The 26,364-nt window shown below is 40.3% G+C and overlaps 1 protein-coding gene across 5 annotated transcripts in view; it reads right to left on the bottom strand.

Annotated features, from left to right (window-relative positions):
* Positions 1-2,316: 2,316 nt before the first annotated feature.
* Positions 2,317-26,364, bottom strand: part of cps1 (carbamoyl-phosphate synthase 1, mitochondrial) — a 48,220-nt gene continuing 24,172 nt past the window's right edge. For 3 of the 5 annotated variants that reach the window (XM_053877726.1, XM_053877727.1, XM_053877730.1), the window contains 13 exons: positions 25,858-26,052; positions 22,561-22,628; positions 21,322-21,397; positions 20,217-20,294; positions 16,421-16,528; positions 14,366-14,455; positions 13,940-14,110; positions 9,557-9,631; positions 9,396-9,494; positions 6,617-6,676; positions 5,405-5,517; positions 4,275-4,404; positions 2,317-2,616 (listed from right to left, as the gene is read on the bottom strand). In XM_053877726.1, the coding sequence (XP_053733701.1) occupies positions 2,503-2,616; positions 4,275-4,404; positions 5,405-5,517; positions 6,617-6,676; positions 9,396-9,494; positions 9,557-9,631; positions 13,940-14,110; positions 14,366-14,455; positions 16,421-16,528; positions 20,217-20,294; positions 21,322-21,397; positions 22,561-22,628; positions 25,858-26,052 (1,377 nt within the window). In that variant the 3' untranslated portion in view covers positions 2,317-2,502. Of the gene's footprint in view, positions 2,617-4,274; positions 4,405-5,404; positions 5,518-6,616; positions 6,677-9,395; positions 9,495-9,556; positions 9,632-11,191; positions 11,278-13,726; positions 13,824-13,939; positions 14,111-14,365; positions 14,456-16,420; positions 16,529-20,216; positions 20,295-21,321; positions 21,398-22,560; positions 22,629-25,857; positions 26,053-26,364 lie in introns of those variants that run through there. The other 2 variants (XM_053877729.1, XM_053877728.1) reach the window with 2 other exon arrangements.

The following is a 26,364-nucleotide window of genomic DNA, read 5'->3' as shown; positions in this document are numbered from 1 at the left end:
CTTTTTGCTAGCATCACATTAATGTTTCCTGTTATTCCTCGCAAAAACAGCGGAATAGAAAAGCAATCGAGTTGGCGCCACGGGCTCCAAACTGTTCCAGACGTAGAAAAGAAAAGAATATTTCTGCACATCACTTTCAGAGCAATAAACCATTACAGCTAATGGGCTGATCTCTCGCCGTCGGAACGGCATTGAAGCGCCTTCACCAGGTGAAGTGAATAATCCGACGTAAAAGACTTTAGATGACTGAACGTTGCTTAGAGTGTGAGGGCGTTGGAAGGTATTTGCTCGCGGATCTCCAGATCAGGATAGGCAACAGATGCCTTAAACATCCCTCCGAATGTGCCCACGGAGGCTGGACCAGGACATGACTCATCCCACTGGGACTCACTGTCTTCTAAGCCCTGCTCGCTCCCCACCGCCATAAATAATTCATTTAGCGCAGCATGAAAAACGCATGTCAATTAGCCAGGTTATTTTCTTTCCCCCAATAAAAACAACAGGCCTCTATCTCTCTCTCTCTCTGTCAGAAGCGGTGCATTATTTAGCATTTCTGGACATGGCTGCGAAGACTGCATGACCTGGTTTTTCTTGAAAAAGAGGAGGGAAAAAACAGGAACAAAGTCGAAAAGTGTCAATTATTCTGTTTGATTAGACCCGGAGGACTGCTCTTTTTTTTATATTTTTTTATACATTTAAGGTTTAGCCTGCTGTGCTAGTGATGTGACCGACTTGAGTTTACGTTGGTCCTCGACAGGCCTCATGTTCTATGTAAAGGAACAGTGGGTGAAAATAATTACCGAAGCACTTCAATGAACTAGATCACTTTTTCCCATCTGAACCGACGCGACATCAAAAGGCGACAATTTTTTTTTTTCTTACAACATAGTAATTATTAAGAAGCTTGTAAGAGAAAAAGGCTAAATAGACTTCCTCAAATGGCTTGTCCAATTTGACAAATTCATATGTGGAACTTTTACTTTCCCAAACTTATAATGGATTTAAGGAGAATCAATTCAAGAAACAGCATTTTTTTATTGTACAAACATGATATCTAGGATTCAAGTTTTGTTCTATTCAAGCTTAATTAAAATGCATCTACACCGATCACTTCTATAACATTATGACCACCACCACAAGTGAGAAGTGCAGTACCTCAAAAGAAAATGGGGGAGTTTTTTTTCTCCCAAAAAGTTAAAAAAGGTGAAAAACAATACCGTAGCTAGCATGTTTCCAAAGTTTCAAGCGACGTCCCCCATGACCCTTGAAGGTCGTTCCCAGTCCGCCAGTATTACAATTATAATACATCCACAATATACAGTGTCACCGACTGAGGACAAGAACAGCTGCAATTTTCATGGTCATAATGTCATGAATGATCGGCGTCTCACAGCATTTATATTGATGAGTCAGTTCGGAATATCATCCCACAACTCCAGTGATATTTAAAATGCAAAGACGGATTGAGGAGTGAACAACGCTGGTGCAAGGGAAACCGTGACAGTCTCCAGCAGATCCTTGAACCAAAGAGCAGAGACTTCATTAAAGGTTAAGAAACTGCTCATTGAAGGTTTGCAAACTCTTGTGGCTGCAAAATATCACCTGAAATATGTGTCCTTCTTATGTCCAAAAACACTGGATTAAGGGTTAATGCACTTTTCTGAGGTACATACATTTGTCTCATGAGGTATAGAACGTACAGTACAGGCAACTGGGTTTTAAGAATTGGTTCCATATATATATATATACAAGATACTGCAGAAGAATATGGAATAAGGCAGACAGTTGAGTTTCTTGTGATCAGTAGAATGAGAATGCTGGTGGTAGTTTTGTACCTAAATGTCTCATAAGTACTCAGTAATACCAACAAAACATGACTTGGCAATGGTGCTAGCGAGAGCAAGTAGCGCAGTGTTGACCCCCTTCACGTCAGTTCTCATTCTGGAGTATTCTCCAAGTCATTTCTGAGCCATATTTGCCAAAGCGGTTGAATAAATCTCTGTATAGAGAAACACAAAAACCAGGAAGGAGGAAGTGAACAGGCATAAGGAGTCTAGTATCCCCCATGTTTGATACCACCAAAGGATATTTGGGAAAAAAAAGCAGTAAACTGTGGTTTGGTGCAACACACAGCTGCCTAAAATATGAAATGAAGATAAGAGTAAAAAAAACAACTCTTCTGAACTACGATAGCATGTGGAAAAACACATCCCGCCTTTTCTCCTTCACACGCTGTTCCATGTTCGGAGCACATTTTGTAATGTTTGCTACAGAGAGTCATTACACACACCAAAAATAACACTTTGCTACAAGTGATTTATCATGTCATTGGTTTGTTTTGGAGCAGTTGGTTATAATGTAGCTACAACCGTCATGTCAGTTTGTTCAGATGTAGATTAATATTCACAAATAACCGCACGCTTCAACTCCTCAAACTGTCTTTCCGCTGCAACATAACAGAATTTCACCAACGAGGGGAACCACAGGACACGGAGGTCATTACTAGCCTTTCAGCCCTGCCTCCCTTTGATGACTTTCTTTCTGCCGGTAGTGGAAGAGGCTTTTGGTGTCGAGCTCTCCTGCGTGGCAAATGGCCTCAGCAAACAGCTTCATGACCTGACGCAGATGGAAAAAAAAGGGCTTTTATTTTCCACAGTTTAGCTGGAGAATCACTGTGACCGTGTATTGAGGGACATCGAGGGTAGCAGAAACACTTCTGCTACCAAAGAACAATGACACTTCAGGTGACTTTTAAACACCATGGCTAATGGGTAGAAAACCACACAGAAACGTTTCTCCGAAAACAGTGTGGTCCATTTAATTGAGATGACTTAAACCGGAGCACCAAGAGCTAATGACCTATGAAGCTATGGTCCGAACTACAGCAAAGAAAAAGCACATCACCCACAGATGACCATTCGTCTCAAGTTAAAGTGCAGGAAAGCGGCATAAGAGACCTAACTGGTCAAAGCACCGTGACAACATCACCTCGTAAGGAGTTTTTAATAGGCGTTTACATCCTGCTAAAGGTCGAGCGATTCTATTAGCAGGTACCATTATACTTCCCGCCGCATGAAATATTTTCATCTCCCTCCGACACAAAACAGCCGTTAACATTTTTGGAGTTTTACACTTCCTGTCTGGAGAGGAATAAATACGTCTCTGCGTCCAATACGGCAAATTCAGTCAAGTTGAGCTTCAAGCAGAATCATTGAAGTATTATTATATTAAATATAGCTGTCAGTGTTCACTGTTTTATTTGTGGCAAAATTCATCATATTAGTATTATTATGGTCATTATTATTACCGTAAAATCCGGACTATAGAGCTCACTGGAATATTAGCCACAGCCACTCAATGCAAGGAGGAAAATAGATCGTTCATACATAAGCTGCACCCATCTATGAGCCGCGGGTGCAGTGGTGCTGTCTGAACCGTAGAAAGGTCAGTGGTGCTTAAAAATGCATGAGGATCACTTGTAAACTAGTTTTGAAAACGGGGTCCAGCATGGAGACTGACTCATGAAACAAAGTCGGCAATGTTCTGAATGCTCCTCACATGTTTTATTGACATTAAAGCGCTCCAATGCACTGTTTTCACCCACGTGTCTGAAGTTCCAACACCACAGCTGCGGACACGCGGGCGAAAAAACAGCACATTTTAAGCGCTTTAACGTCAATAAAAATCCTGTGATTTCATCGGTTTGATGTGACAAGGCTCAATATATTGGCAGCATAACACTCTTTAGTCTGTAAAAATCCATATATTAGCTGCATGGTTCAGACCACAAGAAAAACTGGCAGCTTATAGTCTGAAAATTACGGTGTTATTACTTTAGCTGAAATCTTTATATTTTAGTTTTTTATTTATTTTATATTTTGGCCTCTACTATCCTCAAAAGAGGAAACCCAAAGTGGGGAATGGATGGGCGTCACTGTTACAGGTGTCATCCAGTGGTTTCATTTGGGCCTGTGCTGTCCAAGTCTTACAGGTTGACTGGTGAATTCCTGCGATACATGGCTTCTGATCTGGCTCCTTACAAACATATAATAAGCTTGTGACCATGTGTATGGTGCAAGACATAACCCCTGTAATGCCAGACCAAGTCCAGACCAAGGTGGGGCAAGTCCAAGTCCATGGCAAACTAAGTAGAACAACAAACCAGCTCAGCATTATTCATGTACATCAAGCCACAGACGTGAAATCTGCCTTGAGCAAGTCAGCAGTTGAGGCTCGTGGTGTGAGAGGCGGATTCCAAATCCTTGATATCGAACCTGATAATTTGTGATGAGCGGCACGCCATGATCCACAGCCATTCTGCGGATGACAAAGTTGTCCTTCAGGTGTCGGGAGTTGTTGTTGGGCAGGTTGACCACCAGGTCAATGTGACCCTCATTGATTAACCTGAAGAAAAACAGAGAAGAAAAAGATCGCAGGGAGAAAACATGAAGATCAAATTTGAAATGATCAACTAGAGACGCATCAATTGTCTTTAATAGCTCACACTATCAACATTTATCTGCACTGACTTTAACTTTGACCATCTTGAAGGGCCACATAAAATGTCTTGGGAGGCCTGATTTGGCCACCAGGCCTTGAGTTTGACTCATGTGTGCCACAAAATAAAACAGCAAATCTGTGTTGCTCTGCTCTGGAACAGGCATCAGGTGTTTGGTTTGATGGAGGCCAACTTTTAAGAGAAAAACACGACATTTTTGCAGTCAATGTCATCTGTCTTGGAACACAGTGTTATTTTAGCCTCACTAAAATAGACAGCAGCTGCGTTTCTGTCTGGTTTTGTGGCCGCAAACATTACTTTACTGTTGAACTGTAGAAAATCTTATCCTCATTCATGCTGCTACTGTCGACATTTGTTTAAGAGAAAGAAAATGTTATGGTCTTTTCACTGTAATCACTATTGAAACTGCGGTTTCTTGTCACATTATCTCTCAGTAACCAAACTAAAAATGGCAGAATCTATCATTTAGAAAGTTAATACTCAAAATGCATTTAAACAAGCAGAAAAGACTTTATATTATTTGACTAGCAGTATTTGGGTTATAGTCTCGTGCTGCCTTCAAACTCTCAATATTTGAAGCCGACCTTTGCGGTCTTTACACTTTTAATTCTTTGCTTTAAACAGCTTGTTGTAAGAAGGAAACATGGATAAACTGCAGGGATTTCAGACCAGACAAACATGAATCAAACACACTTGAAAACAGCCTGTCAGTGTCGGGGCATTTTTACTTCCAACGTTATCGCGGCAGAAGAGATTGATGCTACGCCTTAAGATCTCAGCGAGTGATCAAATATCCCAGGAAAGATAAGAATGGGTTTGTTTATTAACCGCCATGTCAACATGAAAAACATTCTGTGATTTAAAAAAAGACACATCCGGTCCAACCTTGAAATGCTGGGCAAATTGGTGTCCTCAGCTTTCTGGCTGGGCCAGGCCACCGGAGAGGCGGGCACGTCGTTCGCGCAGAGCCAAGCGGAAGTTGCCTCGGTGGCATACAGCTGAGTGACAACAATGACAGCAGACAATGACAAAAATAGCCTTTCCACCAAGAATCAGGAAGGGATGAGGTAGGAGGGGAGAGGAAGTTAAGGGAAGAGAAACTACTTTTATGACAATGATATACAGATTTAGAGAAGAATTGTAGAATTCTAGAATTGTTAAAAATATGCAGTAACACTTCAACGTTTAGTTAACATAAAAAAAGATGAACTTTAAACATGGTGTGACCTCATAAGAAAACAGTATAAGGTGTTGGGTACATGTGTAAGTATGCTACACATCTACAATGACAAACTTTGCTGGTGTTTTATTATTCAGCTTTCCTGCTAGTTGATAGAGCAATGTTCATATGTTTGAGCTGGTGTGGTGGGAAATAATACTGAAACTGACTGAAAAAGTGTCCAAGTAGCCCTTAAAATACAGTAAAAATCCCTTGCTCAATAAATGCGCTCCAACCAAGCTCTCGCATTCCTCTCTCCATTCCGCATTCCATCAAAACCACCTAATGAGGATGCCTCGCATAATAAAACAACAGAGCTGGAACATGGAGAAGATGCAGCAGTTCATGATTTTTAACGTTGGCAAAAGAAGTCCCCTGAACTTTTCAGCACAAAATCCTCTTTGGCATCCATCTGCTGTGCTGTGTCTTCAGCTATTTCTACGAATGACAATGAACAAGTCCTATTTTGCCATCTTTAAAATGGAAAGGTTCCGAAGTCACATCCCACTTCTTTAGTAAAATAGACTCAGAACCAAGAAGATAAACCTGCAGTTGGCGCTCTTATTTTGACAGTCATCGTCCAGCCCAGAAAACAATTTTGTGTTTCGATCTTATTACATTCCTTTTTTTGTGATGCAAAGTAGAAATCAACTAACTGAAGTGATTCTTTTGAAATTTAAAAACAATTTGTATTTTACATTTTTTACATACAAAAACTGAATAGCCACTCATATCTACTTCTGTGGTGAATGTGGTTCCCATAACTTCTGTGGAGGAGCTACAGTTCAGTCAGATGTATGAGCTTAGGAGTCACAGTGAGGTGAAACGCCGGTGTCAGCAGCACCAGGATCATCTATATGGGGTTCACGTTAACGCACCTTGAAGCCTTCTTCTTTGAGCTGATGAGCTGTGGCCAGAAAATTTGGTCGGAAGGAATGCTGGACACAAGAAGAGCAAAACAATTCATCGGTTTTCATTCATAGAGGCATGTACATGTGCATTTGAAGTGCATGCAAAGAGTTCGGAAAATTATTGATATCCTCAATACAGATTTGGAAAATACGACATATTTTGGATCGAAAGATTAGACATGTCAATGACCGATTTCAAAAGAGAAAACTTCAAAATTAGGTAGGTAGGTAGGTCACTTTATTGTCAAATATGCTACAGTACAAGACATATAGCATGGATGAAATATCTGGATGAAAAATTAGATTGAAGGAAAAAGAAAAAAAAAGGAAACCTACATCAAGTAATGAAATTGTTAAGAGATTCGTTCCATTAAAAAAGTCAGGAAAGGTGTCATGAATCTGTTCAGTTTCTCTGTAACAGTCTATAGGGTTGGATATGCAACACCTTCCCAAAGAAACACAACACAACACAAAGCAAAACAAAACGCAACGCAACGCAACCCAAACCACAACACAACACAACACAACACAACACAACACAACACAACACAACACAAAGCAAACCAAAGCAAACCAACGCGCGACACGACACGACACGACACGACACGACACGACACGACACGACACGACACGACACGACACGACACGAAACGACACGACACGACACGACACGACACGAAACGAAACGAAACGAAACGAAACGAAACGAAACGAAACGAAACGAAACGAAACGAAACGAAACGAAACGAAACGAAACGAAACGAAACGAAACGAAACAAAACAAAACAAAACAAAACAAAACAAAACAAAACAAAACAACACAAAACAAAACAAAACAAAACAAAAAACAAAAAACAAAACAAAAAGAATTTCACACTTTGGATGTAATGAGGAGAACTTAAGCTGATATAAAACAGTCAACTCTCCAGTCTGTCTTCCTTTTCAATAGCTAATTGGAAGTGTATTAAAATGGAATTTGTGTGTCTATTACTATAAATATATAATGGCTCAAGTGATTGGAGGCCATTATGTACATTTCTTTCAACGTCATACGGAGTTCTAAGAATCTCTCACGCACCATGAAACTCACAATTAGGATTCTGTTAATGTAGTAACTGGCGCTCATTTGAGGGGGAACGTGATTATATTGTTTGTTTGTATCAGCAAACAGACAAGTGAAAACAATTCCCTTCATCAACACGAGATAATATCCATGTTTCCATTGGTCAGGATAGTGACTTTATTTTTATAACCAGTGAACACTGTAATGGCGAACGAAGACCTACATTAACTATTTCTCCATCATCCTCGATAACACCGAGGGTGAGCTCTAATGTGCGTTGCTTGGTTGACTCCAGGCGTTCACCTTCAAGAGGTCTCTTTCCCCGAGGGTGGCAATTATACAGCAAGTGCTGTTAATGTAAGAGCCGCTTTTAGGTGGCTGAGGAACTTTGTCACTAAAATGAATCATGTTTGCTGCTTTCACAAAAAGGAATCGGTGTAAATGCATCTCTTGTTGAAGTAAGATGCAACCACGTAACACAAATTACAGTTCTGTTCAGGGACAATATGATGCTAAGTACTGAGCAAAAACAAATCACATCCTGGAAGAAACGGAACTGAAAGTGGTCCCTTTTGAATAACAGTGTCATTACACTTGATAGATAACACCTGTGCTACTGATGCACGCCACACACAACAGCTGAGATCATGACCAAGACTAGCCTGGTGGATTGTTTTAAGAAGTTCATTCAGTTTCGATATTTCTCGATAACTGTTTAACACAAAAGCTTCCGCTATATGTTCACATATTCCTTACTGCTGATGCGTGTGTGTAAATCAGGCTTGTGCTTACTATCAAATGATCAAAATAAAATATCTTTTTTTCGAATTACTACCGAATTAAAAATGGCTTTGTTATCATACATAACTGTGAATGTGGGACTTATTGTGTTATTTTCTATACCATTTAGCGAGTCACACTCCAAATTTTTAAAATTATTTTTACCGTACTCATTTCACTAAAAAAGTTATTAAATATTGATTAACAATATTCAAATAATATTAATTGAATAAAAATATTAAAATATTATTGCCCCTTCCTTGTTATTTTTGGGACGCACCGACACTATTTTATTTCCAAAACAAGTAGTGCACGAATATTTGAGTATTTACTGATACAGATAACTAGAACTTGTGTCTTCACACATGAAGCTACTATGTTTTTTTCATGTATATTGTCTGTCGATTGAGCAACACTCCTCATTATGTTTATCTTGTATATGGGTGACGGTCAAGTTTCACTGCAGTACGAACACAAATTTAACTGTTCAAACATTCACAATTGCTGCCGTAAAGCGGTATCGGTTTCGTGATATCGGCGGCAATTTTTTGAGTACGAGTACTCAAGCCCTGTATCGGTGAATCCATAGTGTTATTCATGCTCTAGTCATCCCTTACACGTTCTAGTCACAAATGGCCACTCACAACAGTATATTAAGTGGCCCATGGGAAGTTTAGTCGCAATAATACATGCATTGATATGAACTGTGAATAAAATAAATCACATTAAAAACATTGGTAAAAATGCATCGAGTGCTTTTTGCATTTGCAGAAATCAATGAGCTCAAGTTTTCGTTCTGTGGGTGGAAACCAAGGTAAAGGCGAGAGGATGCGAAGCCATATAAAGTTTCCACCACGTGTCCAGTGAGAAGTAAAGCAGCTCTATGGTTGGCTTGCTACTTACCTGAATGCCAATCAGGATTCCCTTCTCCGGCAGCTTGAAGCCTGTCGACAGCATGGCCTTGAGGAAGGCAGAATAAATATTCGGACCGAAACAGGCGACCTAAAACGGAGGAAAATTAGACGGAAAGATTTTATACCGAGCCATACGCGTCAGGCACTTACTTCACCAGTGGAGGCCATTTCACAGCGAAGAACGGGATCAGCGTCTCTCAGCCGAGGCCACGAGAACATGGGGGCCTGCCGCAAAGACACCATGTTATTCAGCCTTGGAAATCATTGCAGCTCCAGCCACAGAAGAGACATCTCAGCTTGAGATGAGGGCAGCCAGTTTAACCTTATATGCAGTCGACACAACATATAATATTTTGAAATTGCCTGTTGAACCGTGCTAGGAAGACATATAAATGTGATGTAAATTCATGCTTTGTATGTTGAAAACAGTCAAATATAATTCCCCGCCTTGTGTGAGAAGAGGATGTAAAATTGCGGGGAATAAAAGGGGGCAAAGTAAAGAGCCGACTGCTGTGCGTGTACATGGACCACAGGCCCACTCATGTGCAATCAGCTGCTAGCATGCTGGAAATGGAAGGAATGAGGAGCCAGGGTGTCTTATCACGTTTGCTCAGAGCGTTCAAGACAGAAGTATCTGTGAAAAATGAGTAGCGGAATGTAACCAAGAGAGGGAAATTAAATCGATGAAGGGAGGCGCACACTGGGAGGCAACTTTTAATGGTGCAATAAACCCAGCAACGTAGCAAGGCAACAGTGAAAAGCCTGGCAAAGACAAGCTGAAAATGAGTTACGCCGAAACATGAGCTTGTTGTACTTGACACAAACAGAAAAAGGAGCTTCTATTTTGTAACGCCGCACCAGCGTGATGTTGCAGCTCTAAAAATATGAAACAGCACTCAAGGCGGTGTGAACAGGCACAAACTAAAACGGGAAAAAAACCCCCCAAAAACAGCAGTCTGGATTTTAATGGTTTGTCCTCTGATTGGTGTGCAACCTCATCCTCCTCTAATGTGTCTTTGCTCAACTATCCTGTCCCACACTGACCGCCCGCTCCTTGGAGACGGAGGAATTGTGAAGCTCCGCGACGTGAACAATTTTATCTCGAGGCGCCAGCTGAGCTCCGGTCGAGAAGGAAATGAATAAAGCAAAAACATTTACACATAATTGTGGCTGACTTTGGGTCTCGTCTGAGGAGGGGGTGCAGGCTTTCGGAAAGACAATTTGGCGGATGACGCTGTGGACCTGCTAAATGAAACTGAGCTCAAGTGTCTTTTTGGGAAGAAAAAAAAAACTTTGTCCAGGCCAAAGTAGTTTTACACTTCATTACTGCAATTTAAATATAAACTATGTCAAACTATGTTTATTTTACTTGTAGAGAATTGAAAATTGTTCACAACAACGTCATGGACTCATTTTATAATGAGTCCAATAACTCCAGTGTAAGTGAGTTTAGAAAACAACCATACAATGACTGTCAACAATGTCTCAGGAAAAAAGGAAGCAAAACAGTAATCTAACTGTTGTCATGACAACATTCCGAATGGAGGAAAGACAGGCTTAAAAACATCCTCCTCGTATTTTAGCAGTCACTAACTTTCACATGAAAATCATCCAAGACAGATTGCCCAACAATAGTGTAAAGAAAAACCTAATAACGCGTCAGACACTTCATTGGAATACTGAAAAAAACACAAAGTAAAATAAAGATATCGTTGAGCTTTAATTCCATAATAAATAAATGTTACATAATAGAAAAAAATAGACGTCAGAACAAAAACTAGTACCATTATTTTGTCCTCATTTTCTAGTTCAAAGTCAACTCCTTGCCAAGATGTCGAAACCTTGACACATTTCCTTCATCACAGGCAAGTCTGCAAATGTTTGCAAAGCAAGGCAATTGTTCATTTAAATGAACAGGGGTGAATCCATCCAAATCCCAGAGCAAATACAAACAGTAAATATTGACATCAGGGGGGCGAGAAAGAGCAGCTTCTGCATGTATGTTGGCACTTGTGAAGCAGAGTTCTTAAACCAGACCTTTAGTTTACTGTGGTTTGTCATATCGAAATGGAGTACAATTACGTGTGACGTATTATTTAATATCACAATTCTCATATACCCACAGGCATGAACGCAAAAATTGATCTGTATTATTAAACAACAAGCGGTTACCTTCAAAAACCTAAACATGTATACATTATTCACGCGAAGGTATCGCTGCTATAAACTCCAACAAGCAAGGCTCAGCTCATCGAAACCATGAACATTATTTCTGCCCCAGCCAATAAGTGTTCATCAGGGAGCAACATCAAACCAGCAAATCGCCCGACTCAAACGCTGTTCTTTTACTCTTCCTTTGCTGTGAATCATAAATACAATGGGGTTATTGTTCCTGCGAGTTTGTATACAGACACAAATTACTCAGCAGGGACTTGTTAGTGGAAGGAAAACAACGTGGCCTGAAAATGAAAGGCTGCCGGAGAGTGATGAGATATTACCACCGATGAGGATACCAAGTAGGATGTATTACCTGTTTGGGATGATCAGTGAAAAAAATACTTCCATGCCACACATTAAGAAGTACAAGTGGATTTTTTTTTTTGGTCGGTTTCAATCACATCCACTCGAGACAGGTCATGTTTCATCGACTGCAAGTAAACTCCTCAAGTCTTTTAAGCCCAGTGGTTTTAGTATTCAGAGCTCTGCTTAATATTCCTCACCACTGCTCGGACTAGAAATTGAAAACTTTAGGTGGCTGGGAAGAGCGCGGGATTATACCTGCCTGACTGGCTCCAGACTACAGCCATTGTTACAGCAGCTCTATTGTAATTAGAGAGAGGAATTACTTTGAAAAAAAAATAGCTCGGGAACAGCTGGCGACACATAAACTCTCATATCCAATCTAAGAAGCGAGGCCTCAAGCTGCTCTGAGAAAGCAAAGGCAACTCCCACCCGCCACCATCAGGCTTAGGAAGGGGATGAAGCCGTAATTGCTCTCTTTGTAATGTGATCCTGCCGAAGCAGCACCAGCAGAATCTGCACTGCCTATTAAGATATCACAGGTCTTCAACGCTTTACCGCCGAAATAATGGCCTTCTAATATACTTGTAATGGTATGAATTAGAGCTCTGAGGAAAGTTTAGGGACTTGATGATGGTTTTATTTGTGAACAAAGTTTCCACCTCTTGACTTTGCAAGTCGGGGTATCATCGAATCGCGGAGCACCTGCTCCAGACTGAAATACCAAATGATGAAAAGCTTGGTGAATGTTAAGCGTTGGCTGACAAACAAGTACAGAGTCAAATATAATATTTTAAAATCTAAATTAAGGCTAGAATATAAATGAATAAGACGTGTGTAACTTTTCGTCACCACTGCGTAACCTTTAGGTACCAAGATCTCCCATGGCGTCTTAACAAGTGATAAAAGGTCAACAACACCGTGGACAAAATGGTAAGGAGCAAAGACAAAAACAAACAACAACATTCTGAATGAACTTCAAAAGCTGCACAATAATAAACAGCGGCCAGTGAAACAACTGTTAGTTATACATAGATAAACACAAAAATATTAGGATCTAAAGATAAATTATATCAGGAAACATGATTTTTCTAAATCAATTATATTGTGTAATAATGTTTATTATATTGTTTCCTAATGTTTATTATAGACCACTTAATAAGAAGGTTCAAAATGGACTACAGCGGCTGAAGTTCTTAAAGCTGATCACTTGCAAAGTCTCATCCATGATCCAATACAAGTACATCCATAAGAAATAATTGGATTAGATAAGAGAAAAGGAATTTATCGGATGTCAAAGATGCTTAGAATCATATGACAAATTACAACAAGTTTTCAAAAGACCATAAGGTGCGCAATTTGAGAGAATCGTGTCATTTGTAATAACATTATATGGTGAGGTTTTGTTAAAAAATAGAGTTTGGGGTTCTTAAGTTTCAGTTCACAACTAATAATACTTGGTGTATTAAAGTCACCAACTTCGTATTCCAGATTGAACAAGTTCAGTAAGAATAAAAGTAAGTTACTTGGAGGTCCGAACTGGGCAGAAGACTAATGTAAGCAAGGTCAGTAGAAGCACCCCAGATCGCAAGTAAGTTGAAGGGTAAAGACACAAAAAGTCGATAGACTGAAGTATAAGATATCAGTAAATGGACAAAGGCCAAGGGAGGTGAAGAAGAGAAGGCAGGCAGGTGGAATGGGTGGGGACCAGGTGAAGAAGAAGAGGAAGAGCAGCAATGAGGTTCATGGATGTAGTAAATGACTATTTTAAGGTGTCACTAGGTACGAGAATAAAGGCAAGGACAGATAAACAAATCCTCAGCTATCCATTGAGGAAATAATGTCAGCTTTCCTCCTGCTAGACTCATCCGCAATCCTTTTTGGAATTTGTTAAATCCTACAAGAAAAAGGACATACACATTTGGAGAGTTCAATTTTCAAATTCTCCCCGGAGAAACACCCTCACAGTCTGCAGTGGCTGAAAAGACAAACAAGTGGAAGCTTGAAGCGTACCTTGATTCCCACATAGTCAATGGGAATGATTGGTTTCTCCAGCGAAGGCAGGCTGACTTCATCCACCGGCTCTCCCACCATCACTTTGGTGGCCACGTTGATAAAGTCTACGCCGATGGTTTTTGAAACAAAGGGGAACGAGCGCGAGGCCCGCAGATTACACTCAATCACCTGTGGGGACAAAGGCAAGAGGGGCGGCATTTAGAGCCACTTAAAAGTCACTGAATCTCGCAGACTGGTGATGCGCAAACACATTTTAAAGCGCGACATAGCTGAAAACGCAAAAGTGAAGTCTAATATTGATCGTAAAATCCATCCAGCTTTGAGGACAAGGATTGCAGTTCCTCTGTGAGTAGCCACAGTCGCTGCGTTCAAGTGTGAAATGTCAATCTATCATTCAGTCATAGCCACTGAAGTCGCACCTACCATGACATCATTGCCTTTAACCAGGAACTGGGTGTTAAATGGTCCTGAAATTTCAAATGCTTGGGCTATTTTCCGGGTGGCAATCTTGACCTGGAAGAAACATGCAGACACACTTGAATGGATCATAGCTTAGAATTGATGTTGTTGAGAATCACAAATGGCATGTTCCAATGTCATTGTGAATAATAACTTTTTTTGTCATTTTTACCAAGGACGCAACCAATTTCTCCACGTCTGACAAGTCATACAAAGAATTAACACAACAGTGCATCCCAGAATCCTTACACCCACAAGAATGCGACCCAAGATGAACGTAACGTAAACAGTTTTTAATGTGTTTCTTCTTCAGCCTGAGCGTGCATTTATCAAGAAGTTGCTTATATCCAGACAAGGCACACGTATGAATAGTTTTCAACAATGTCACTACCTTCTTTTCTGACTTGATAACTGGAACGCACTGAACTCTCCAACCTCCCACTTCCAAGGCTACTGGAACGCAGCATTAAATTGACCTAATTTTCATTCATTTAGTTATTGAAATTGTGCCCTTCTTTCTATAGTGAATTTCTTTTTTAAAAATAGGAATTTTCAACCAATTTCTTGCACCTTTTTGCTAGTATCGTCTAGCAAAGTATGCTAAACCATCACATACCTCATAATAAGTAGTTTTATTTATATATTTATTTTTTCAACATTAGTGAAGTAGGGAAGCAAGAAGTTTAGACTGTACGGTACACCTACTAGCTAGTCTACTCCTAGTCAAAGCCTAGAGTAGCTCCAGTGGATCGAAGGTCAAATTACCTTAATGGAGTGCTTAAAAATATATATATTTTACAGGGTTTCTAAACCATTGGTAATATTTTTTGCCAAAGAAGCAGTGGTCGAAAAGCCAACTTTTGAAATCTTCAGTCAAACTGACAGCTAGCAAGTGCCCAGACTGCAGCCCAGGTTTATCGACTCAAGTCTTTTCTGGTTAACCTGATGCGTGTCAGACTCAAGGATGCATTCCCACCACTCAACCAAAAGACCTACAACAGTTGAGGCACTTCTCACCCTCTGTGATTGAGTTTGACGCCTCTGGCTTTCACCACAGTGAGGGAGTTTTCAGATCAAATTACTCCACCAGTCCCTTACATTTAGTTTGTGTGCTGAAAATCCAAATTCGACCGGCCGCTGAGCCACGCAGGAGACAGCTACAGCACCGCGGAAGGTTGTTAAGTGTTAATAAATCATCCGAGATGCTGCGCCTTCCCACACGTTCTGGGAACGTCCTTCAAGCGAGCATGTTTGTTGTTGTTGAATTAATTGTCCAGGTACAGTTTGAGGCACGTTCTATGTAGGTGTGTTTCTGAAGACCACCGGTGCCACACAGCAGGAGGCAAGGGTCGGCAAATTGCCAGACCACGGCGTCTAAATGCAGCCGGTGACATTTGCAGGAACATTGGCCTGCTGTTTAATGCATCTCAGCTCAGCAGCTCGCGGGTCAACAAACTCAGCGCACTCTTGTGAATGTTTGTTTGGTCGCTCTCTCTCACCTGGGTTCAGGTCAACGTGTGTGTTCACAACTGTAAGTTCAAATAATGAGAGGGTTTCTGGAGGCAGACTGTTTCTGAATTCTGTTGCGTAACAGCCGTGCAGATCAGTGCGACCACCTGCTCCGCAATATGAGCTTGCGAATGTGTGTGATAGCAAGGATTGGGCGACGTGACAGTCAAGCACAGGAAAGTCAAATAAACGCTTGGGGTTTTTTTCAACACTTACTTTCTGTCAGACTAGACGTGCTGCAAGGGTGAATATTCATCAGTTTGTTTTGACTGATTTATTGTTGCCACCGTCATTGCTCAGCTCCAGTTTCGTTTTTAATGAACCAAAATGAAGGAGTCAAAATGTGTGTGAAACTGTTTCAACAGAACAAACAAACCGCGTAAAAACCAAGTCAGGTGGTACAGACTTGCTTCAAGGGAAAATGTGAGGCTGTATTTTTACACCACAGAACAACAGAAGGAAAAAAATAAAGAAAGCAAACACACGTTGAATTAAGGATGGAAGCCTGACCTTTTCCAAGGAACCCTGACTAATGCTCTGGGTGGGAAGCATCAAAGTCGCATCTCCAGAGTGCACACCAGCATCCTCCACGTGTTCCGTAATTGCATGGACCAGAACCTGGATGACACAAAGACATGAGGGCTGTCAATGAATCAGCACTTAGATTTAAGTCAAATAACCACAGTAGATTATCAACTGATTTTTTTTGTCTTTAACTACTATTAGTATCATTGATTTTGATTCTATATTTTCACCTCCACACTACTACGTATTTATTTATTTCCCTTCTGCTGATTCAAGTAAATTACCACAAGCAATAATGAATAAAATATTACATTATGTTTTAACAGTATACATCTGATAGACACGTTTAAGACTCATGTGACCCTTTTTTAGAATAGATTTGTGCACATCACAATTTAAATATGAATTTATAGGTCACCAGAATAAACCTAAAACAAAAATCATTTTCAAAATCCATATAAAAATGTTCGACAAACGACAGAAGAAGTAAACAACCGTGAGCTGAGCCCAACCAGACCAAGGACTTGGGTCAATAGTTCTCTCCCTGCCGATCATTAAATTGTTTTTTTCAGATTTTCTGTGCTGTTTCCACTTCATTTGACTGCTAGATTAAGTGAAGACAGGGCAGAGTTTAAAACTAGATCCAGTAGTATTTTCGGCAAAAGGCTTTTAAAAAGTGTGAAAAAATATCTGTCCTTGTTGCTCAAAATAAAATAAAAAAAAGAGAATGAGCTTTCAAAGAATGAAGAGGCAGATGGCCTTGTGAACCGACATTTATTTCTACACATTGCACTTTGTTCCTTTTTGTTTTGACATTGTTGGGCAAAGGGCTGCATTCAAGTCTGTTGAATGCTCGGGGCACAGCGCTTGTACTCAGAGTTCAGTGCAGGAAAAAAGACTCATGAAAACCATCTGATGTGTGGTGTCAGATGAATAACTTTTCACCCACAGAGAGAGGCCGCCCAAATACCCGCGCGACTTTGTATCCGTCAATGAGCTGCCGTGTCATTAGCTCATTTAAACGGCTGCTAACAGCATTCATTAGCGCTCTTCAGATAGAGCTTGTAATTAATACACATTATCTCTGACTTCTTCAACTCACCCACATATACAGTACACCCGCGCACGCAGACGGGCCGGCGCGCCATAATTGGTATTCAATGAATGGGCAGCTTGTTAATATGGCAGTGGAGATAAAGGACGTGTCGTATTCAGGGAGAAAATCTACCACGACGTCGCACACGCTTAGACTGAGACTCATAATGATGACTCCCACTGCATGAACAAAAAGAGACACACGCTGCAGGGAAATTACCTGGCCTCCTTTGTCACCTTCAGAAACTTGTAGGAGTAACAATTGAAAAGTTATTTAAATTTTCAAGATATACAGAAGTGAAAAATGCACAGAGGAAGAAGGGCAAATCAGCTTCTGAATTCATTTGAAACGCCTTGAATGTGCGCAGAACAATCTCAGAGCAAGAATTTAAACAAAGTCTGTTTTAAGTTCTGATAAGCTAAAAACGAAATAATGCTAAAAAAAAAACACATTTCAAACAAGATTCTCACGGACAGGAAGACCCTCTCCTATTGGTCACTCATTTATGCCGCAAAAATACTGGTTTACAGCAACTTTAGAGGGCAGCACATATATGGATTTTCAATTTTTTTTCACTGTAAGAGGCTCCACACATTGAGACATAAGTCTGCTGTTGATTATAATGTTTGTGGTAAGCACCACTAGCGTTCCACATCTCACCACCGATCGAGACGCTTGGTGAAACATCATAGCATGCGGAACACAACTGCAAAACAAATCAATAGACGTCAAAATGTCCTCCTTCGCTTCCTTGTTTCTCTGTGGGATCACTTTTTGATTGGCTACATTCCGTTTCATGCTAGTTCACACCAGAAGCAATCATCTCTTCCAACACACCAAGGTTTTCGGTCATAAATATTGAAGATATTTAATAAGCACAATTGTCACACACATAAGGAAATGCCATAAAAATCACGAAAATCATCCGCTTACCAACCACGGCTGGGAATGAGCAAAACTGTTCCCTGTATTTTCTGGAATTTTAGGTCACTGTGATGCACTAATGGATGCTAAGACTATAAACTCATAGATTAGAGCTATCTAGATGAGAGATGGAACATAAATCTTCAAGTCTCAGGTTGGGTCTTGGAGGCAGCAGCCTAAGAAAGAGACCCAGATCTTTGTCTCCCCTGCAGCCTCCTCCAGTTTCCCCATGAAATAATGTTGTTCAGCAGTGACACCCAGAGAAGCAAGTACATTTTAGACACTTGCATTGTGTACTTTCAACCAGTACGAGCAAGAAAAATTAATTTCCCAATACATAGCTATATTAGCCAATATGTGTGCTGTAAAATTAGCATGGCCTTTTACAAGTCTGACTCTCGTTTTAGGGAATCAATGTTTTTCTTCAAGTCAAAGCAAAAAAAAAAAGATACAAATGAGTCAATTTCAGCATTAATTTTTGCAGACAATAGTAGTTGCAGTTACTATAGTTGTAATACTACACTAAAATGGCAGTCACAAGTGAATTATGTGGCTTGTGTCTTGACCTGTTGGTGGTTCTTGACATCTTTGTTTCACACTGTGTTGGATTGAAAATATGAGACTGCTGTGGATAAGAGTGCTGACTAAAAAAAAAAAAAAAAAGTTTGACTCGTGGCACAACGGAAAGAATTTAATGCACGTGTTAGCCAGTGTGTCATCTAGTGAATGCACGAATAGGTGAACATGACATTGCCATAATATGCATCATAGCTCGGATGACAGTTGTTTCTACGGGCAATAAAAAAATATATCTGTTTTTTTCTCCTAGAACAAATGGAAATTTCAAAATAGAAAACACATTTAAATCAGACCCATAGTGGGGAAGGGAGCAGGCATCACTCTGCTGTATGTGTCCAACAGATATGGGAGCAGTTTGTCCAACAGAAATCATTTCAATACGCCGTCAGCTGATCATATCTAGAGAGATAAATTCATTTAGCATCACCGCTGCCACGACGGCGCGTGTGATGCGGTCGACTCTCCACATCCGATCTGTCAAGACGGTAATGTCTTTTCACCCAAGATGAATGAGATTACTTCTATATTAATATCTGTCCCGCCCTTCTATTGAAACTGAAATATAACACAGGAGGGGATAATGAAAAAGCAGCGATATAAAGTGTCAACAGAAATACAAGCGCTAAATTACACTCGCTTCATTTGTCTGGTTACTGCCAAAATCTAATCAGGCAGTTGTGTCCGACCGCACTATAAAGCTTTACAGCCCTTCAGTTATCTGACTTCACTCTTTATGTAAATATATATGTGGAGATCCTTGCACACAAATCAAATACGTAACATTTGCAAGTCACCGCGAATGATAGGGCCATATGATTTCACAGAATCACGGATGGAATGGTGGAATTGGCAGATTACCGGACTTACCGGCAATATCGTTGGATTTGACTTAGGGAGACTGATTTAAAATGTATTGAGAGGAAGAGGGTTGTGTGTTTAGGGAAAATTGTGCGAAGGGAAGCTACTCTTGAACACGGAACTCTGCCAGACCAATGTGACCCACTGCGAAAAAATAAACGTTGCAATTTCGCTCAGCGAGCTTACGTTGCTGATGTGTAAGCTAGCAATGAAAAACAGCAGGTATGAAAAATATATATATTTGCACAAAAAACATGTGTCTCGTGTGCAAGGACTTTGATGGCTTGTTTTAACTTGGGAAGTGACATGACAGATAAATCTCACCTTTCCGTTTTTGGCTACTGCGTCCACCTCCACTTCTCTGGCACCACGGATAAACTTGGTGATGACCACAGGATGCTCCTGAAGCAAAGAGAAAAGAATGCAGTTGAGCTACAAGCATGCTTTTTTGCCCGACAATGATCACAAACAAACAAAAGTTGGAAGAAAAATTTGACTATTTTTGGATAAATCTATGGTAATTCCCGATGAGCAGGATTGGACAGAGGCCTACTGGCAGAAGACGTTTGATGAACAAAAGGATGGAAGGCAAAAACACATGTAGTAACAACCATGCTGCTCATGAGTGTGAGGGAGGCCCACTGGTGGGCAATGAAATAACTCAATGCCACGAATTAAGAGGAAAAACTCTACCTACAAAGTTGATGGTCTCTACAGGGGCAAACATGGGGCATCAGGATTCACTGCGGAACCATCTGGAGGCCCATTTGACAAAGCTTGACATGACCTCAACCATATCAATACAACACCACAAATTGAGGGCAACACAAAGGACACCATCGCTGAATAAATCACATCACAATGGTGCCAATGCAAAGCAACATATCAACCTCACATCCTACACAACAGCAAGTCTGTTTTAATGTTAATTCATGGATAATGCATTGCTAAAATATATACAGAACAACCTTAAAATTGAACACGATTTCAAATGTTTGTTGTGTTTCAAAAGCCGTGGCTGTATTGTACAGACACAAATACTTGCAGATGTTATTGATATGTTTATTTTTTAGAAGAAAAACTAGATTCTTGAGTCAGTACTCAACATTGTCAAATCAAAGTCAACAAAAAAACTTAAGAAAAAAATACATAAACTATCACCATCATCAAATGTTTTGCAGTCCTGGCATTAGCAGCCAGTACTGCAAAGTGTCTGAAAACTTGTTTCCACTACTGTATTTTTGACTTCCCAATAAGGTTAAAGGCAAAACAGATTAACAGACCAATAGATAATTTTATTTAAAAAGAGAAAGTCCATCAACCTTAAGGTTGATAAAACTTCTGGGAGTTGTTTTGCTGACAGATAAAGCACTACTACAACGAGGTCTCATGCAGGTTCTGCTCAGGACCGTGTTAAACAAGCTCTCACCTGGGACACCTGCGTGGCCTCCTCCAAGAACCGCTTCATTTCTTCTTCCCCATAAACAACGTTCATAGCAGAACCACTGGTGAGGGACGCACAAGAGAAGATGCAAAATGAAGTGAAGGGGCGAGATGAAACAAAGGGCCACAGGAGAAGAAAAGAGAGGAGCAAACAGGAGACCATACAAAGCTTCACATGATCATTCAAAAGACTCATTATCTTGCTGTTGCATCACTATTACCATTGGGAACAAGGTCTACAAGCCGGCAAAGTAGGGAGCGAGGGAGAAGAAAAAGAAGAGCTATTTAGGTCGAAAAGCACTTCAGGCTCTTGAAAAAGGAGTTCAAAACTTAGTCATTAAAACACAACAGATTTAAGGCTCCTCGTGTTGCGATTGTTGTTTCTGACTGTACCGTACTCACAGGAATTTCTCCAAACTTTTTCGGACTCAAACTTAACAGTTAGATTTGTTTAAGTTATGTTTCCATAATGAGAGGAACCCAGCTGAGCCGGTGGCCACATGCAGGGGGCCGTCGAGCGTTGATTATGCAAATGTTTCAACACCATTTATGCTTCGTGGACAGGTGTTTTTCAAAAGGGCGGATTTTAAATTGTGCCGTAAAAAAGTTTGCAGTAGAAACCCATCACAGGGATTGTGACTAAAGGAGGAACTCATGAGAAAAATAATGAGAACTAATACTTTGACACTCATTTGAAACTTTTCCAGGAACATGAATAAAAGATTGAAGAGGAGAGCTTGAAGCTTGCATTTAATAAATACACATTTTCACTTGGTGAATTATTAATGGCCCATAATGCACTGCAACCAGTTATGAGCAACAAATGTTTACATCTTCCTTGTGTTCCTGATTGACCATGATCAGATTGAGAAAATTCTGCACAAGCAATCGCAGCAGCATGTTGTGTATTAGTGCCCTGAGCTTCTGAGTGTGTTTGACATCTCTGTTTTGTTACATGCCACAACTGAAGCAGCTGTTTTTCATAAAGCAGTGGAGTGAAAACATGGAAATATTTTGGGGAATCAGTATCATAGAATGTCTGCACTGTGATATTTTGTTTTATTTATAAAAATTAGAAAATAAATAAATGTGTAACTATCAATTCAAATTGATGAATTGAAAATAACTTAATCTGATTTTCTGAAATGTTGCTGTTCTTTACTAAACAAGGGCTTAAGAACGATCAGGCTCTGCACCATGATCTGTGCGTTTGCATTTACATTACCTTAAAACGTAGGATGGGCGCAGCAGACACGGATATCCCACCTGGTTGGCGAAAGCAAAAGCATCTTCCTGTGACGAAAGAAGAAAATGTGGTCAGCTTTAAAAAAAGTTGTGGCACATATCTATTGTGCTCAGTTGAAATTCCTGAAGTAAATCCCTTTTACTTTGTAAAAAAAAAAAAAAAAAAGCTACTGACATGCTATTTGCAGAAACAAATTGCAGAAGATGTCACCAGAAAGGTTTGGCAATATAGCAAAATACATATTGTGATTTATTTATTTTAAATAACTGTTTCAATTTCATTTACAAGATTTTATTCTAATTTGAGGAATTACAAAAACAAAGAAAAACCTAACATTCTTTGGCCCAGCTCCCATAACAACAATTATTTCTCACTTCACATTTTGGACCACATTTATAAGTCTTTAGCCAACTTTTAAACCACAAAGCAAACTTGGACAGTCTACGAGTGTCAATAAAATTTTGAAGTGAGATGCCATTAGCTTTGTCTTCGGTGTTAAGGGTCAAACAAAGAGCACTCACCATTCTTTCGCGGAGGTGTGTGGTCAAATTAGAGGTGCAACAGGTTTAAAAACAACTCAAATCTGCATATTTGAACAACTTCTTTGCTGTGAGTGTGTGTGGGAAGAGGGCAGCTGCTGCGAGTGATGACCTGATCAATGTATCTTAGCGTATGGGAAGAATGAGACCGAATCCATGTTATCTCCTCACGTTGGTAGATCAACAACACGTTCTAACTGTTCAAAATTGAATGTCTTATCGCCCACCACCATCTCAGGACAAATTAGGAAGTGGAACTGGATCATTTGTCACGTGTGCCATTGCACACCGGTTGAAAACCACAGGTCATCTACAGCCTGAACACAAATATTTTCCAAAATATTCTACAGAATACAGAAAAGAAAAGTGGCCTCTGATGCCGGAGGAAAAAAACGCAATCAGTAGCAACAGTGCGTCATGAAAATGGATCTTCACGACATCCCCTTTGAAGCGCTGTTAGTAATTTATATAATGTTACAAAATGAAAAGTTTTGAGCAATTTGAGGCTGAAAGCAAAAGGATCAATATCACGTGTGCGCAACTGTGCGAGGTATCACATCAAATGCAGACACAAAAAAGACTCTCAGACCTGAAATGAATCATCAGCCAAAAATATGAATAATGAAACGTAAATATCAAAACCCAACCCGCTTGAAACCCACAATCCTCTGTGAAGTTCACACGAGGACTGAGATCAAAAAACGGGCGCTGTAGAAAGACTCCCACAGCGAGAGGCAGCACATCTCCCCAAATTCTCATTATCATCATTGATCTTTGTCAATAGCTCGCCAGTTGGGCCATTTCCTCTTTATCCATTATCAGCAAACAAACACAGGAACCTTTACAGAAAAAAATAAAGTAGAATTGGATCTCAATAGAGCCCTGTGTAGTTTTTCGATCTTAAAAATGAAGGCCTCATGATCATGAAAGGCAACACATATCTTGTCTGACTTACCTGAGGCGTTCCCCAGGGCTCAGTCTTAGGCCCAAAACCTTTTCATGAATATCTACTTCCTTTAACACCGACAACCGAAAAGAACAAGGGTAAGCCTTACTACCGTCCAGGTGTGCTGTCCTTTCACTCCACTGACACAATCCCTCAGCATGTGTGTCGATCATAAATCAGCAGGTGAGTAATAAAGACTTAGAAGTATACTGATAAAGCAATGCAGCAGCCGTGTGCTAGGCCACATGTGTACAAGCTTGAGGTTATTTTTGACTCTGCGATCATCAAACAGTAAACAAAAAACAGTTTTGTCTTCTCCAAAACATTTCCAAGTAAAAAACCCTGGAGTCTCCAGTTGAACTGGAGATGATTATTCAGGCTTTTATTTCATCGACCTTGCACCGTTTCAAAACTTCTTTTTAGAACCCTGAATAAGAAGCAGTCCGACTGCAATCAGACGGTCCAAAAGGCTGCAAATGGAACTCACAAGTGGAGCCATATCATGCCTGTTTCAGACTCCTGCAACTGGCTACCATTACATTTGAGAATTTTTAGGAGCCTTTGAGGAGCTTAACAAAACCCTTTGTTACTGCTAAGACTGAAGTCTGTAGGTCCTGAGTCTATGAAAAACAGCAAACTAGAATTAGGACAAACATTCTAATTTCGGATTTATTTTCTGCAGTGTTGCTTAAAACTAAGAGAAACAAAATGTAGGTTTCAATGTAAATGAAATATTCCACATTTATATTTTCCCACCATCATCATTAAGTCGTCCTCTCCTGTATTCTTTCTGGGCCTCATGACAACAGTGACAACATGTTGTGGTCTGTAAACAGATGGAACTGACCACCTTTGCTATATATGTTTGTTTGTCTTTTTATAAACAAACAAGTGGCAACAATATTATTTCCTCAATGAAGGAAAAGGAAAGCAGTCTTTTTCTTAGACTTTTAGTCAGTCTAAATCATATAAATAATAGACTTACTACTGAAACTTGCTTTAAGCAAATTATGCTCCATAATACCAATTTTAAAATAAGTTTTTCTTTTTAAGTGAAGTTCAAATACCATTTACCACAAATGAGTTTTTCTCTTCCTTAAAAACACTTTCTGTAGTGCAGGACTGCTCACTGGATCTTTAATAAAGCAGTTGAGGATTGTTCTATGCCTGATTAAATTGCTGTTTTTATGATCTATTATTGACTTGCATTTTTGGGATTATAACATAAACCAACTTAAACAAGCTAAAATCCTAAATTTAAAAGCCAACTAATACCACACTCCATAAATATTTAGTGATTTCAGACCCCAACATACCTACAGTATGTTTAAAATTCGGGGCCCTTGTGTGATTGAGTTTGACATCCCTCTCCTCAGCAGACCTGTATCTGCTCCCCAGCTACAGCAGTGCTGCAGCTAAAAAAGAGACACTGCTGATTCAGATGAATATTCTAATTTCTCCCCAGCTCATACGCAATGGTTCCTCACACTGCTCACAGTCAATCAGGATGGCCTGGAAGAATCTGAGGGTAAAAGTCACCCCGAATATTTGCTGCTCTCCTTGGCCAGGAACTAGCTAGGAAGGAATTACATAGACAAGCGAAAGGTTTCCAGAGTCTCTGGCAGCACTGAGACACACAAATGAGACCGGACTAAAGAGTCAACTGTCATTAAACTTCCAAGAATCAGGGGAATTAAAAAAAAAAGAATTGTTTTATATACTTAATATATTTTTGGAGCTGGAAAGTGAGAACATCACTTGCCTCCATCTATTATTTATGTCTGCCCTTACCAGAGAGCTGAGGGCCCTCCACGGGGCCTGGGCCACTCCGAGGTCATCGAGGATACTGGAAAATACGGAGCGCTCCTCAGCGCGGTCGATCTGCACCGGTGATGTTCCCAGAATCTTAACTCCGCTGAGATGAAGCGGGACAGCGAGGTTGTTGGGGATCTGGCCTCCCACCGACACGATGCTCCCAGAGCAGCCCTGTAAAGGACGAGAGGTGGCGGCAGCGGGGAGAATAGAAGGGGTTGGCATCATGAAATAATAAAGAAAGCCCGAGCGGTACTCTGTCATGTCCAGGACCTCCTGCCACAGGCCGAACAAATAAGATTTACAGTGCTAAACCTGTGGCCACTTCCAATTATTCTGGCCACTGATCGCACACTGGAACTATGAGACAAACAAAAACAGTTCATCACAGTTGTTCCTCGGCCTCACTTCATCACCGGGGACGGCGAGTGTGTGTGTGTGTGTGTGTCAAACGGAAGGGGACGTGAGCGCCCTCTGTTTATTAAC

Source organism: Synchiropus splendidus, chromosome 10 (assembly GCF_027744825.2).
Source record: "Synchiropus splendidus isolate RoL2022-P1 chromosome 10, RoL_Sspl_1.0, whole genome shotgun sequence".
Taxonomy (NCBI): Eukaryota; Metazoa; Chordata; class Actinopteri; order Syngnathiformes; family Callionymidae; genus Synchiropus; species Synchiropus splendidus.
Note: the sequence above shows the minus strand (reverse complement) of the source record. Positions and strands in the feature narration are given on the sequence as shown.